At 47.3% G+C, this 14,699-nt stretch overlaps 1 protein-coding gene across 4 annotated transcripts; it reads left to right on the top strand.

Annotated features, from left to right (window-relative positions):
* The first annotated feature begins 209 nt into the window (after positions 1–209).
* LOC109735943 (type I inositol polyphosphate 5-phosphatase 10) lies at positions 210–5,370 on the top strand. Of its 4 annotated transcripts, none has more exons than XM_020295146.4 (7): positions 210–509; positions 2,169–2,287; positions 2,369–2,450; positions 2,689–2,827; positions 2,956–3,060; positions 3,641–4,483; positions 4,566–5,370. In XM_020295146.4, the coding sequence occupies exons 2-7, from the start codon at positions 2,258–2,260 to the stop codon at positions 5,047–5,049; spliced, it is 1,683 nt and encodes a 560-aa protein (XP_020150735.1). In that variant the 5' UTR covers positions 210–509; positions 2,169–2,257; the 3' UTR covers positions 5,050–5,370. The 4 variants fall into 4 exon arrangements, with proteins under 4 accessions (XP_020150735.1, XP_020150748.1, XP_020150742.1 ...); XM_020295159.4 differs by having other exon boundaries at positions 454–642; positions 2,088–2,287; XM_020295153.4 differs by having other exon boundaries at positions 504–642.
* The last annotated feature ends 9,329 nt before the right edge of the window (positions 5,371–14,699 follow it).

Consider the following 14,699-nt stretch of genomic DNA (forward strand, 5'->3'; position numbering starts at 1 on the left):
TCATGTGATTTTGACTATTCGTCCAAAAAAGAAGAGGCCAAAATGGTCCGAGAATGTTTGACTCTGTTTTGAACATGCATCTATAGCTACACCACGAAATAAGACCAAACACTACGAGTACAAGTCTTTGTAGTACTAGTAACAAGATCTGATGTCTGACCACACCTAAAATTTGCCAATTTTTACGGTGGAACGGAACCGAGAAGAGAAGACGCGCGGCGACAAATTACTCCTCCAGAAACATGGGGAAAAGGCGACGCGCGCGCGGGTAACAGGGAATGCTCCCCTTCTTCCTCCCACGGCTCCGTTTGGGTTTGACCTCATCTGACCTGACCAACCGCCACGTCCCCCCACTCCCCCTCCATTTCCTCCCCTTCCTCGTCAACCGCTCGTCTGCGCCGGCAGCCTCAGGCAAAGGCAACCACGAGAAGGACGCGCCGGTGACACACAGCCGGGCAGCCGGCCGGCGGTTTCTCAGACTGCCACCACCGCGTCGCAAAATTAGTAACGTACGTTTTCTCCTGCTCTTTCTCCTAGCTAGTAGTAGAATTATTAGGCCGCGTCCATTTAGCATCTTTCCTGCCGCGCGCTTCCATTCCATTCCATGGAACGAGACTCATCGCCATTCATTCATTCACCAAGGTTTCTCCTCTTTTCTTCCTCCTCTCCATGGCTAGCCTCTCTTCTTTTCTTCTGTTTGATTTGTATGCTTTGTCCCGTGATATTGATCCGGTTCTAATCTATACTCCTGCTGTATCCCATGGAGAATTGAACTTGATCATTTTGGTATCCGCGCTTGTCATTTTGAACTCTTCCTGCATGCTGCAATTCACCCATTTTTCTATGAATACTTTGCTTTAGTCTATGTTCTCTTGGGGGCATCGATCGACCACCCTCTGCTTTGGACGCTTCCAAGGCCAAAACGGCTGCCTCGGGGAATCAGTGTGGTCTCCTCCCCCCTTCTTGGTTTTGGCGTGTAATTGGACAGACAATTACACCAAATAAAAAGTGCAGCCTCGTTTGTTTGTTCCTGTTGTACACTTGTATATCAAACTTTTTTTTTCTCAAAAGTTCCAATTTTTATGTTAAATACAGTTCCTAGAGCCTGCCTCACCTTACCACTTGCTGGATGGTTCCAAAGAGCTGTTAAACCCAGCTCTATGCTGTTTCATGACAGCTTTGGTTTGAGCTGCTTAGTCTATTCAATTTGGAACTTTTCCTAATTACTTGGAAAAGGCTGGTCAAACTCCATCGCCTTCTATACCTTGAGCTTGCCAACATAATTTACAAGATCTATTGCACGCATACACACTTCCCTTTTCTCGACGAAAAAAGGCGATATCTTGTCTCAAGGAATCCTATTTCCATCTGTATCTAGGCCTTTTGGCTTCATACATTTGGTTGCCATTCCAACTATATGATCGGACTTTCTTTGCAACAGCAGCTTAGTTCTTGCGAGGAATTAGGATGCAGGTTGGTACGATATGCTTGCTAGTGTGCTAGCAAATGTGATTTCCACGGGTAGTCATGTCATGTCCATATCACATTGTTTTGAGGAGTTTACTTTCTGCGGTTTCCTTTCGTTATCATTGGTTTGTTGAAATTTTCTGAAACTTCTTGTTTTTGTGCCGTGGCCGTGGCAGCAGCACTAGCATCGCCCCAGTTGGAACTTCCAATGGCTGCTTTAAATTTCTTCAGGTCAACTTCTACTATTCCATTGAATTGATTGCATCAAAGAAGACCAGGACACCTATTTCTTTATTTTTATTCAAATAAATATATTTCTTTCTTTCAAGGTATAGATTCTTCCTTCTTATAAGTGGGGTACACATGCTTTGCTATCGTCTGCGTGATCGCGACACAAATTTTGTATGGTTGTTCCATTTGGTGTTTTGTCTATGAATGCTCAAATAATTACCAATATATTTGGTATTCGAGGGAATGGGTTTTCCTTTTTGAAATCAGTCCTTGGTTGTTCCTTTCTTTTCTGATAGGTTGGTCCTATTTAAATAGTATACTCCTGGACAGTTGTTGCTTGTCCTGTTTCTTAGTTTGGCTTTGAACAACTTTTGCTGGCTGTGTTTCAGAACAACAAGCCTTGGATTGTTTTCACCATGGAAACAAGGAAACTTCCATCTGCCTGACTTATTCTTGGGACACTTCTTCAGGAATTAGATTAGGTCTCCTAGCTGCTAAGTAATTGCTTTGGCACAAGAGCCATTCATTTGATGCTTGAAGAAGAAGCTGGGCTCAGAAAATGGACCAGAAAACCAACAGGAGGAAGAAGGTAACGTCTATTCTCATCCCTTGCTGCAAGTTCCATGAATCCAGATAATTATCACTCAATTTAATTCTTCCCCTTCTTCAGTCTCCCTTTGGAAGGATTCGTGCTATGAAGGGCAGGAATTCTTCATCGAGGCACGGTGCTGAGCACTCTATGAACACTACAGGTAGGTTCTCAAGTTTAGAACATTATTACATTTTTGATGAAGCAAAGTCACCGTGTTTCTCTCTTCTGTAATTCATGATAAGAACAACCCATTCCCATGTGTGATGTGGAAAGTTGAAGCCTGACCTGGGGCATGGTTATCATGCAAAGTTCATCTTTGGTTAAGACTAAAAAACAATCCAAAATGCTAATTTTGTGTGAAGGTGCTAAAGTAATTCGGTGTTTGCATTTTTTTTCAGTTGATTTGAGAGAGAGTCCAGAGCACTCACCGGTGGCTTCGCCTTCAGCATCATCTTCATCCTTCTTCAAAAGTACAAGCCTCAAATTCAGCAATTTCAGTTCTCCTGCATCAACCAGCACGCATATTGAGTCTTTTAGGTACACTCGTGAGTTTTTATATACCAAGTTTAAGCAATTAGCACACTTCAAGCCGCAAATAAGTTTGTATTTCTGTGCCACGATCAAATTCAGATAGTTTTCCTCCTTTGGTGGTCTGTGTTTCACAGGGTATTTGCAGCAACATGGAACGTCGCCGGAAAGACTCCAGATATGGAGCTGAATCTGAATGACTTCCTGCCTTCTGATGACCATTCAGATGTTTATGTTCTAGGGTATGTTACAAGATATCATAATTTTGCACAATCTTCTATCTCTTGTCAGATGGAGAACAACATTGGACTTGGACAGCTTTGATTTAGGGCCACATCATTGTCAATTCATTAACGTTTGCGTAGACGAAGACATTGCCACTTTCAGTTCCTCCGCACCACAAACAATTTCATCACATCTCCTGTTGTTGAACTGTGTGTATTATGCAAATTATTGGCATGTTTTCTTGTGGGGTTCTTTTGCTTGAAAGGTCCTATTTTTCTGAAAGCTATGTTTCAACTAACACAACCAGTTGCTACCTCTGAATTTTTTGCTTCCAGAAATTTCAGATAACAAGTATAGACACTATTGTATTTGAAGTTTTAAACAATGGAAAATATGAAATATTCTGAGAAATGAGAAGAACCCGGTGAACGTTTATTATCTCACCAATTTCGTAGATATTGTTTCAAGAACTTTGAAGTTTCAGTTTCACAGAATTTGCACCGGATACATGGCAAGATTGCTTTAGTAGTACCATCAGTTTCAAGTGCAATTAATCTCAGTTACTCGAAAGCTTAATATGCTGCAATGGTGATGCAGATTCCAAGAGGTCGTCCCTCTCAACGCCGGGAACGTGCTTGTGATCGAGGACAACGAGCCGGCGTCGAGATGGCTCGCGCTCATCAACCAGGCGCTCAACCGGACTTCGTCGTCGCCGCCGGCTAGCCGGTCCTTCAGCCAGTCCGCCTCTCCCGCTTCGGCACTCCACACGGCGAGCTCCAGCCCGCTCGACCCATCGCTGTTTCACAAGAACGGGTCCTCCCCCAGAGAGGTTCGCCGCGCCGCCATCACCCGCGGCCGCCGGCTCAAGTCGTGCACTTGCCCCGCGGAGAGGCCGCCCCGGCGCCGGCCGTACTCCAAATCGTCGTCGTCCTGCCTGATGATGCGCTGCGGCAGCAGCAAAAACCGGCGCCGGTATGCTGTCGAGGGCGACACGACGACGTCAGACGAGGAGGACATGGACGTCGTCGTGGACGGCGGTGGGGAGGCATCGTCCATGGCGTCCGACGCCACGCTGTTGCTGCGGCCGGCGGCGGCGAACCTGCAGAGGAGGTACTGCCTGGTGGCGTGCAAGCAGATGGTGGGTCTCTTCGCAACGGTGTGGGCGCGGCGGGAGCTGGTGGCGCACATCGGCCACGTCCGGCTCAGCTGCGTCGGCCGCGGCATCATGGGCCGCCTTGGCAACAAAGGGTGCATCTCCGTGAGCATGTCGCTGCACCAGACGTCCCTCTGCTTCGTGTGCAGCCACCTCGCCTCTGGCGAGAAGGACGGCGACGAGCTCCGCCGCAACTCCGACGTCGTCGAGATCCTCAAGAACACCCAGTTCCGCCGCGTCTGCAAGCGCTCCGGCCGGCGCATCCCGGAACGAATCCTCGACCACGAGTACGTCATAGTCTCTCATCCCCGCTGATTCGATTCTTGCACCGGATTCTGCCATTAATCTCGAGCAATTCGGTTTGTGCAGTCGCGTGATCTGGCTCGGCGACCTGAATTACCGGATCGCGCTGAGCTACGCGGAGGCGAAGAAGTTGGTGGATGCCGGCGACTGGGCGGCGCTGTTCGAGAAGGATCAGCTCAAGACGGAGAGGGAGGGCGGGGTGTTCCGCGGGTGGAGCGAGGCCGTCATCTCCTTCGCGCCGACGTACAAGTACTCGTGGAACTCCGACAGCTACTACGTCGGCGAGGACGACGACGGCGCGGCGTCGAAGAAGAAGACGAAGCGGAGGACGCCGGCGTGGTGCGACCGGATCCTTTGGCGCGGCGACGGGATCGTGCAGGTGGCGTACGTCCGCGGGGAGTCCAAGTTCTCCGACCACCGCCCCGTGTGCGGCGCATTCATCGTCGACATCGCCGTCCTCGACGGCGCGGCCAAGATGGTGAAGCTCGTCGCGGCAACGGCCAGCATGAAGGTCGGAGCGGAGGAGCTCCTCCTACCTCGGCAAACGTAGCTAGCATCGGCCATCGATTTGCGGGAGTTGGTACCAAGAAGCTCATCGCATCTCGTTGCGTACGCCACTGATAATCTAAGTAGAAGATAGCTCGGCGCGTACTGATGCGTGAACCGCTGTTGTTTCTTCGTGCTTTCGATTCAGTTCTGACGCCAAATGCTAAAGAAACTAAATCGCTCTCTCTGACCCCAAATGTTAGACTAAATCACTCAGCTCTAATCTGCATCTCTGAATTGAATGTGTGTAACTAGTTTACAGAAAACAATTTCATATATTAATTATACAAGAAAAACCCAATTTTGGGAGACTATTCTCTTAAAACCCAGTTTTGGGATCAATTTTCCATTTGTCAACAACAGGATGCATCAATTGCCCCGGTTTGGAATAGTTCTGTTCTAAACTGACTTTTAGAAGATGTGTTGATAACTGCCTTATGGCTAAAAGGTTTGATTTACTAGCCTTATTGAATTCTGTGAAATTGTCTGAAGACAGATATATCCCTTTGTGGATGCTGGAAGCTTCTGGTCTAGTTACTTTTACAAAATGGTTAATTTTGGTGGGATTCCATCTGATCTGAAAGTTTGTACTTGAAAAATTAATGTTTCTCCAAATATTCATATGTACCTGTAATAAGCCCTCGAGATAATCTGGCTAAGCGTAGACGTGTAGATGATCTATCTTGTGTCTTTTGTAGTGAACCCGAGTCTATTCTATATTTACTAGTAAGCTTGCACGTGCGTTTGGACTAACACACATTATATCAAACATCCATAGTTATAAAACAATGTGACCTATACTGTTCTAAAAAAAATTAAATATGTCGTCTATAAAATGAATAAATATATTGTGTGAGATGATAAGTACATCATTTTGCAAAATATTCCTGGGGTAACAACTTAATTATTTGAACTACATTGTTTGACAATTTGCACATAAATGAAGAGCTGATTTGAACCGTGGGCACAAAGGGCTATTCAGAAATCAAGGTGAGGTTGAGATTTTTTTGGGCAAAAGAACAGGAGGCAAAACTATCACATGGTTTTTTTTTGAGTAATCTCGCAAACTTTATTGAATCAAAGTAATGTCCATAGGTACAATAGTTGGGTCATGAGGATTGCCCAACCAAACATGCCTACCTAAGGAAAGATTACATGCATACTTTGCGAGATTGTGTGCCTCAAAATTGAAGTTCCTACGCTCAAATAAAAACTTGCAAGAAGAAAAACTAGAGCTACGAGCTAATATTTCATGTGTGATAGCTGCATTCGGACCAAACGTTCCCTGATTGATATCCTCGACTACACTTTGGCAGTCGGAGGCAATAACCACGGCCTGAGCTTGAAGATCTTTTGCAAGTGCTATCCCTTCTCTGACAGCAAAAGCTTTTAAGATCGTCGGATCGACGATGCCGCCATAAACCATCGCAGAGGAACCAAGGTAGTGACCATGCTGGTCTCGGCATAAGGCTGCCACTGCTCCACCGCGCATGTTCCTCGCTATGGCCCTGTAACGCCCCAAGACCGACGCTCCAGACGCCTTCCATATTTTTTCGTTATCGTTGTGTGTTTTATTTGTTTGTTGCATTCATCATCGCATTGCATCAGCATATTTTCATAAACTTGCATCCGCTCATAGTTGCGGCGTCCCCCCTTGCTTTCGTTGACCGTTTCGAGACCAACCTCACTTGCAACGTTGCTCCTCGTTTTCTCTCTTGTCTTCTCCGGGGCCTTTTGTCACACACTTTGTCTTTGTCGACCCCTCTCAGACCACCCCTCGCGCGCGTCCGAAATTTGTCCCGAACCCGACCCGGGTTGTTGTCACCGTTGGGTCCGGATCATCCCCAAACATCTATAAAACATCTCCGTTTTCTTATTTGGGCTTCCCTAGCCTATTTTTCTCGACCGCCCGATCTAAATCAGAGGGTCCAATTTGACCTCTACCCAAAAATCCACTTGCTATATAAACCGACCTAACCTAAAATCTCGGACGGCTGTCCCATCAATCCCCTCACTCGCCGCCGCCGCGCATCCCAAATCCTCCTCGAGATCCATCCCCAACCTACCAGCCTCCTCCTTCCCGATCCATCCAACCACCACAGCCACGCAGACCTCCCCGTTCCCCTCGTCGCGAGCCAGGGAGACGAGCTCCCTGCCGCCTCCCACCTCGTGCCGTCCCCGTCGTCCACCGGTAGCAACAGCAGCTCCGGCCGCAGCCCCGAGCCTCCCGTGCGCCTCCACCTCCCTGCCGGAGCAGCACCACCAGGCCAGCCCCGCGCCCCTGCTCTTCCTTCTTCTTCCCCTATCCCGCTCTTCTCTCAGTGCTCTCTCTCTGTCCCGTGTAGGAGGACAGCCATGGGAGCACCTCGAGGAGCAAAACCGCAGCAGTAGACCGTGGCACCACCACCGGAGCTCGCCGCTGCCGGGAATCACCTTCTTTCGCCGGAGATCGCGTCCTTGTCCTGGATCCGGTCAGTTCTGCCGTCCCACAGCGCGCCCTTCTCCTTCCTTCGGTCTCCTCCTCCACTCACATCTCATCCCCTCTCTCAGTTCTCTTTGTAGCGCTGCAGCCTTCTGCCTGTGTGTCGTGCGCGAGAACCGACAAGGCTCCAGCGCCATGGACTTCCCCCACCTCTGCCCGAGCGCCTCCAGGACCTCGTCTGCCCCCGCCGCGTCGCCGAATCCGGCCACCAGCACCCTCTAGCGCCGTCGTTTCCTTCCTCCTACTGCTCGATCCCTGCTTCAGGAACGAGACGATGAGCGCCCAGCAATCGCGTTGACCGCATCGGTCAGATCCGGTGGCCCGCGCTGCTTCCCCGTCGGCCTAGTGCGCCTCCTCTCCAAGGCCCAGCCGTGGCTTCCTCTCTGGCCCAGCTTCAGTTTCGGCCTGCTAGGCCCGATGTGAGCAGCTCCCCCAGCCCTTCAGTTTCGGCCCGCATCTATTTTTTTTCGTGCGCTGCGATTTTAGTATTATTCGAGAGAAAACTTGTTTTACAGATTAGTCCCTAGACTTCATGCATTTAATAACTCCACAACCGTGCATCAGATTAAAATGTTTAAAATATGTAAAATGATTAGAATTGCATCTAGTTTCACAATATGCTGCTTCCATCCATGTTTAAAATGTTTAAACTTGCTGTTTATTTAATTTTGCATAAATAGCATGTTAAAATGAATTATTTCATATCTTAATAACCGTAGCTCCGAATTTAATAAACTTTATATGTAAATGGGGTAGAAAAATGCCTAGTTTAACATGGTGTACTTTATTTTGCTGTTTAACGACATTAAAATTGTGTTTAGGGCAGAACAGTAGTAAATTCAAAATATGCATGTGGGGATTTTCCGGAATTGTTGTTTATTGTTTCCGGCCTCATTTAACTTGCTTAAATAGTTAGTTTACTTATGCTTCACCCCTTGCCATGTTTAATAACATTTAATATTGTTGTGTATCTTAACGAGAGAGAACTAAATAATTGATGTGGTGTTTTGTCAATATGCAACTCGTTGCATATTGAGCTCCACTTAATTTGTAGTATTGTTTGTGCACTTTGCCATGCCATGCCTCATTAAACCGGACATGCATCATACTTGATTGTGCATCATGCCATGTTTATGTGATGGTTGTTTACTATGTTGTTTGCTTCTTTCCGGTTTGCTTCTCTCGTTAGCTTCGGTTTCGTTCCGGAGTTGTGAGGATCGTTCGACTACGTCCGTTTGTCTTCTTCATGGACTCGTTCTTCTTCCTAGCAAGATCTCAGGCAAGATGACCATACCCTCGAAATCACTTCTATCTTTGCTTGCTAGTTGTCCGTTCTATTGCTATGCCGCGTTACCTACCACTTGCTTATGAAGCCTCCCAAATTGCCATGAACCTCTAACCTTTGTCATCCTTCCTAGCAAACCGTTGTTTGGCTATGTTACCGCTTTTGCTCATCCCCACTTATAGCGTTGCTAGTTGCAGGTGAAGATGAAGTTTGTTCCATGTTGGAACATGGATATGTTGGGATATCACAATATCTCTTATTTAATTAATGCATCTATATACTTGGTAAAGGGTGGAAGGCTCGGCCTTATGCCTGGTGTTTTGTTCCACTCTTGCCACCCTAGCTTCCGTCATACCGGTGTTATGTTCCTTGATTTTGCGTCCCTTACGCGGTTGGGTGATTTATGGGACCCCCTTGACAGTTCGCTTTGAATAAAACTCCTCCAGCAAGGCCCAACCTTGGTTTTACCATTTGCCTATCACCTATTTCTTTTCCCTAGGGAGTCGCTCTCCCGAGGGTCATCTTTATTTAACCCCCCCGGGCCAGTGCTTCTCTAAGTGTTGGTCTGAACCGAGCAACCTGCGGGGCCACCTCGGGGAAACTTGAGGGCTGGTTTTACTCGTAGCTTGACTTATCCGGTGTTGCCCTGAGAACGAGATATGTGCAGCTCCTATCGGGATGTCGGCGCACCGGGCGGCTTTGGTGGTCTTGTTTTACCATTGTCGAAATGTCTTGTAACCGGGATTCCGAGACTGATCGGGTCTTCCCGGGAGAAGGAATATCCTTCGTTGACCGTGAGAGATTATAATGGGCTAAGTTGGGACACCCCTGCAGGGTATAAACTTTCGAGAGCCGTGCCCGCGGTTATGTGGCAGATGGGAATTTGTTAATGTCCGGTTGTAGAGAACTTGACACTTGACTTAATTAAAACGCATCAACCGCGTGTGTAGCCGTGATGGTCTCTTTTCGGCGGAGTTCGGGAAGAGAACACGGCTTTTGGGTTATGTTTGACGTAAGTAGGAGTTCAGGATCACTTCTTGATCATTACTAGTTGACGACCGCTCCGTTGCTCCTCTTCTCGCTCTTATTTGCGTATGTTAGCCACCATATATGCTTAGTGCTTGCTGCAGCTCCACCTCATTACCCCTTTCCTACCCATAAGCTTACATAGTCTTGATCTCGCGGGTGTGAGATTGCTGAGTCCTCGTGACTCACAGATACTTCCAAAACAGTTGCAGGTGCCGACGATACCAGTACAGGTGACGCAACCGAGCTCAAGTGGGAGTTCGACGAGGACCTTGGTCGTTACTATGTTTCGTTTCCTGATGATCAGTAGTGGAGCCCAGTTGGGACGATCGGGGATCTAGCATTTGGGGTTGTCTTCTTTTCTTTTGGTTCCGTAGCCGGACCTATGTGTGTACTCTGATTGATGTATGCTTTATTTATGTATTGTGTGAAGTGGCGATTGTAAGCCAACTCTTTATCCCATTCTTGTTCATTACATGGGATTGTCTGAAGATGACCCTTCTTGCAACAAAACCATAATGCGGTTATGCCTCTAAGTCGTGCCTCGACACTTGGGAGATATAGCTGCATCATGGGCGTTACAAGTTGGTAATCAGAGCCATCCCCGACTTAGGATCCCCCTGCTTGATCGAATCGCTGGCGTTGTTGAGTCTAGAACAAAAATGTTTTGAGTCTTAGGATTATATATATCGGAGAGTAGGATTCTTTTTACTCCTCGATCCCTTCGTCGCTCTGGTGAGGCCTCCTGACGTAGATGTTTTGACTCTCCTCTCCCCAAATTTCACTAAAAAAAATTTAGGATCACGCGGGTATCTTGGAAGCGTTCCGATGGTTTTGTGACGAGAACATTGTTCTTGGTGCCTCCTGACATTTAGGGGTTGTGGCAGTGTCCCGGGGAGTTGAGCTCCGAGGTGTTGTCGTCACAATTTTATCGTTGCAGTTCTGGAATACCCGAGTTTCGCCGACATCAAAAATCTCTTTTATGCAGTTGTTGGTGAGATCACCTCAACGCCACCCAGTACTGGGGCGGGAGTTCGGGAGTATTGCCATAACTCGTATAACAGATGCTTTTCGAAGGTTGAGGTAAACGATTTCCGAAGGTTTCTTGGTTATGTGTTGACGGATAGATACAGCTGGATCTAGGGATTGTTAGTTTGGGTGATATATTTTGTGTCCCCTGTATCCCCAACACCAGATTGCATAACCAGAAAGTTTCGGGAGTTTATAAGTGGGAATTCAAGTATCTCGTAGGATATCTTTCCAACACACACATGATACGATATGGGATCTATCATATGTTTGTTTCCGGCTTATTCTGCAAGCCAATCCTTTGTTTTGTTTTGTTTCGTTTTGTGGTATTCGAGTTGCTTCAATGCCAAGTGTTGATTCCATACTTTATTCTAAGTGGTGTTCTCATATTTCTATGTGGATGCTAATCCTTCTTGTTCATCAAGGTTGTTTTTTCAATTCTTTCCAACTGGCGTGCTTCTCTTCAAGTTAATCATATCCTTTCAATATTCGCAAGATCAATTCTAAGTTTTCTCAATGGTGTTTATTCCATCTGCCCCAAGTTGCGTTTGTTTTCCCGCCCTCCCACCCTTTTCTTCAAGGACTCAGATTTCTTAATCAAGTATCCTTTTTATTGATGCGAAGTCTCTTCATTCTTTTCTTTCAATGTTCTTATCCGGTGATTTCCCATGAAGATACTGTTGGAAATATGCCCTAGAGGCAATAATAAATGGTTATTATTATATTTCTTTATTCATGATAATTGTCTATTATTCATGCTATAATTGTATTGTCCGGAAATCGTAATACATGTGTGAATACATAGACCACAACGTGTCCCTAGTAAGCCTCTAGTTGACTAGCTCGTTGATCAACAGATAGTCATGGTTTCCTGACTATGGACATTGGATGTCATTGATAACGGGATCACATCATTAGGAGAATGATGTGATGGACAAGACCCAATCCTAAGCATAGCATAAAAGATCGTGTAATTTCGTTTGCTAGAGCTTTTCCAATTTCAAGTATCTTTTCCTTAGACCATGAGATCGTGCAACTCCCGGATACCGTAGGAGTGCTTTGGGTGTGCCAAACATCACAACGTAACTGGGTGACTATAAATGTGCATTACGGGTATCTCCGAAAGTGTTTGTTGGGTTGGCACGGATCGAGACTGGGATTTGTCACTCCGTGTGACGGAGAGGTATCTCTGGGCCCACTCGGTAATGCATCATCATATTGAGCTCTATGTGACTAAGGCGTTAGTCACGGGATCATGCATTGCGGTACGAGTAAAGAGACTTGCCGGTAACGAGATTGAACAAGGTATTGGGATACCGACGATCGAATCTCGGGCAAGTAACATACCGTTTGACAAAGGGAATTGCATACGGATTGATTGAATCCTCGACACCGTGGTTCATTCGATGAGATCATCGTGGAACATGTGGGAGCCAACATGGGTATCCAGATCCCGCTGTTGGTTATTGACCGGAGAGGCGTCTCGGTCATGTCTGCATGTCTCCCGAACCCGTAGGGTCTACACACTTAAGGTCCGGTGACGCTAGGGTTGTAGAGATATATGTATGCGGAAAACCGAAAGTTGTTCGGAGTCCCGGACGTCACGAGAGGTTCCGGAATGGTCCGGAGGTGAAGAATTATATATAGGAAGTCCAGTTTCGGCCACCGGGAAAGTTTCGGGGGTTATCGGTATTGTACCGGGACCACCGGAAGGGTCCCGGGGGTCCACCGGGTGGGGCCACCTATCCCGGAGGGCCCCGTGGGCTGAAAGTGGAAGGGAACTAGCCCTTAGTGGGCTGGGGCGCTCCCCTTGGGCCTCCCCCCATGCGCCTAGGGTTGGGAACCCTAGGGGGGAGTTCCCCCTTGCCTTGGGGGGCAAGGCAACCCCTTCCCCCCCCTTGTGGCCGCCGCCCCCCCTTGAGATCCCATCTCTTGGGGCTGGCGCACCCCCCCCAGGGGCCTATATAAAGGGAGGGAGGGAGGGCAGCAACCTACAGCCTTGGGCGCCTCCCCCCTCCCCTGCAACACCTCTCTCTCTCTCGCAGAAGCTCGGCGAAGCCCTGCCGGAGACCCGCTACATCCACCACCACGCCGTCGTGCTGCTGGATCTCCATCAACCTCTCCTTCCCCCTTGCTGGATCAAGAAGGAGGAGACGTAGCTGCACCATACGTGTGTTGAACGCGGAGGTGCCGTCCGTTTGACACTCGGTCATCGGTGATTTGGATCACGGCGAGTACGACTCTGTCATCCACGTTCATTGGAACGCTTCCGCTCGCGATCTACAAGGGTATGTAGATGCACTCCTTTCCCCTCATTGCTAGTAGACTCCATAGATGCATCTTGGTGAGCGTAGGAAAATTTTAAATTATGCTACGATTCCCAACAGTGGCATCATGAGCCAGGTCTATGCGTAGTTACTATGCACGAGTAGAACACAAAGCAGTTGTGGGCGTTGAGTTTGCCAATTCTTCTTGCCGCTACTAGTCGTTTCTTGTTTCGGCGGCATTGTAGGATGAAGCGGCCCGGACCGACCTTACACGTACGCTTACGTGAGACTGGTTCCACCGACTGACATGCACTAGTTGCATAAGGTGGCTAGCGGGTGTCTGTCTCTCCTACTTTAGTCGGAACGGATTCGATGAAAAGGGTCCTTATGAAGGGTAAATAGAAATTGGCAAATCATGTTGTGGTCATACGTAGGTAAGAAACGTTCTTGCTAGAAACCTACAAACCACGTAAAAATTTGCAACAACAATTAGAGGACGTCTAACTTGTTTTTGCAGCAAGTGCTATGTGATGTGATATGGCCAGAAGATGTGATGAATGATATATGTGATGTATGAGATTGATCATATTCTTGTAATAGGAATCACGACTTGCATGTCGATGAGTATGACAACCGGCAGGAGCCATAGGAGTTGTCTTTATTATTTTATATGACCTGCGTGTCATTGAATAACGCCATGTAAATTACTTTACTTTGTTGCTAAACGTGTTAGCCATAGAAGTAGAAGTAATCGTTGGCGTGACAACTTCATGAAGACACAATGATGGAGATCATGGTGTCATGCCGGTGACAAAGATGATCATGGTGCCCCGAAGATGGAGATCAAAGGAGCATAATGATATTGGCCATATCATGTCACTATTTGATTGCATGTGATGTTTATCATGTTTTTGCATCTTATTTGCTTAGAACGACGGTAGTAAGTAAGATGATCCCTTATAATAATTTCAAGAAAGTGTTCACCCTAACTGTGCACCGTTGCGAAGGTTCGTTGTTTCGAAGCACCACGTGATGATCGGGTGTGATAGATTCTAACGTTCGAATACAACGGGTGTTGACGAGCCTAGCATGTACAGACATGGCCTCGGAACACACGCAATACACTTAGGTTGACTTGACGAGCCTAGCATGTACAGACATGGCCTCGGAACACGGAGGACCGAAAGGTCGAGCATGAGTCGTACAGAAGATACGATCAACATGGAGATGTTCACCGATCTTGACTAGTCCGTCTCACGTGATGACCGGACACGGTCTATCTGAGTGGGAGTTCATTAAATAATTTGATTATATGAACTTAGTTATCATGAACTTAGTCTAAAATCTTTACACTATGTATTGTAGATCAAATGGCCCACGTTGTCCTCAATTTCAACGTGTTCCTAGAGAAAACCAAGCTGAAAGATGATGGCAGCAACTATACGGACTGGGTCCGGAACCTGAGGATCATCCTCATAGCAGCCAAGAAAGATTATGTCTTAGAAGCACCGCTAGGTGAAGCACCAATCCCTGAGAACCAAGACGTTATGAACGCTTGGCAGCAG

This window comes from Aegilops tauschii, chromosome 4 (assembly GCF_002575655.3).
Source record: "Aegilops tauschii subsp. strangulata cultivar AL8/78 chromosome 4, Aet v6.0, whole genome shotgun sequence".
In the NCBI taxonomy this organism is placed as follows: Eukaryota; Viridiplantae; Streptophyta; class Magnoliopsida; order Poales; family Poaceae; genus Aegilops; species Aegilops tauschii.

Coding starts and splice junctions, on each gene's coding strand:
- LOC109735943 (XM_020295146.4), top strand. CDS start 2,258: ATGGACCAGAAAACCAACAGGAGGAAGAAG. Junction 2,288..2,368: donor AAACCAACAGGAGGAAGAAG/GTAACGTCTATT, acceptor CCCCTTCTTCAG/TCTCCCTTTGGAAGGATTCG. Junction 4,484..4,565: donor GAACGAATCCTCGACCACGA/GTACGTCATAGT, acceptor CGGTTTGTGCAG/TCGCGTGATCTGGCTCGGCG.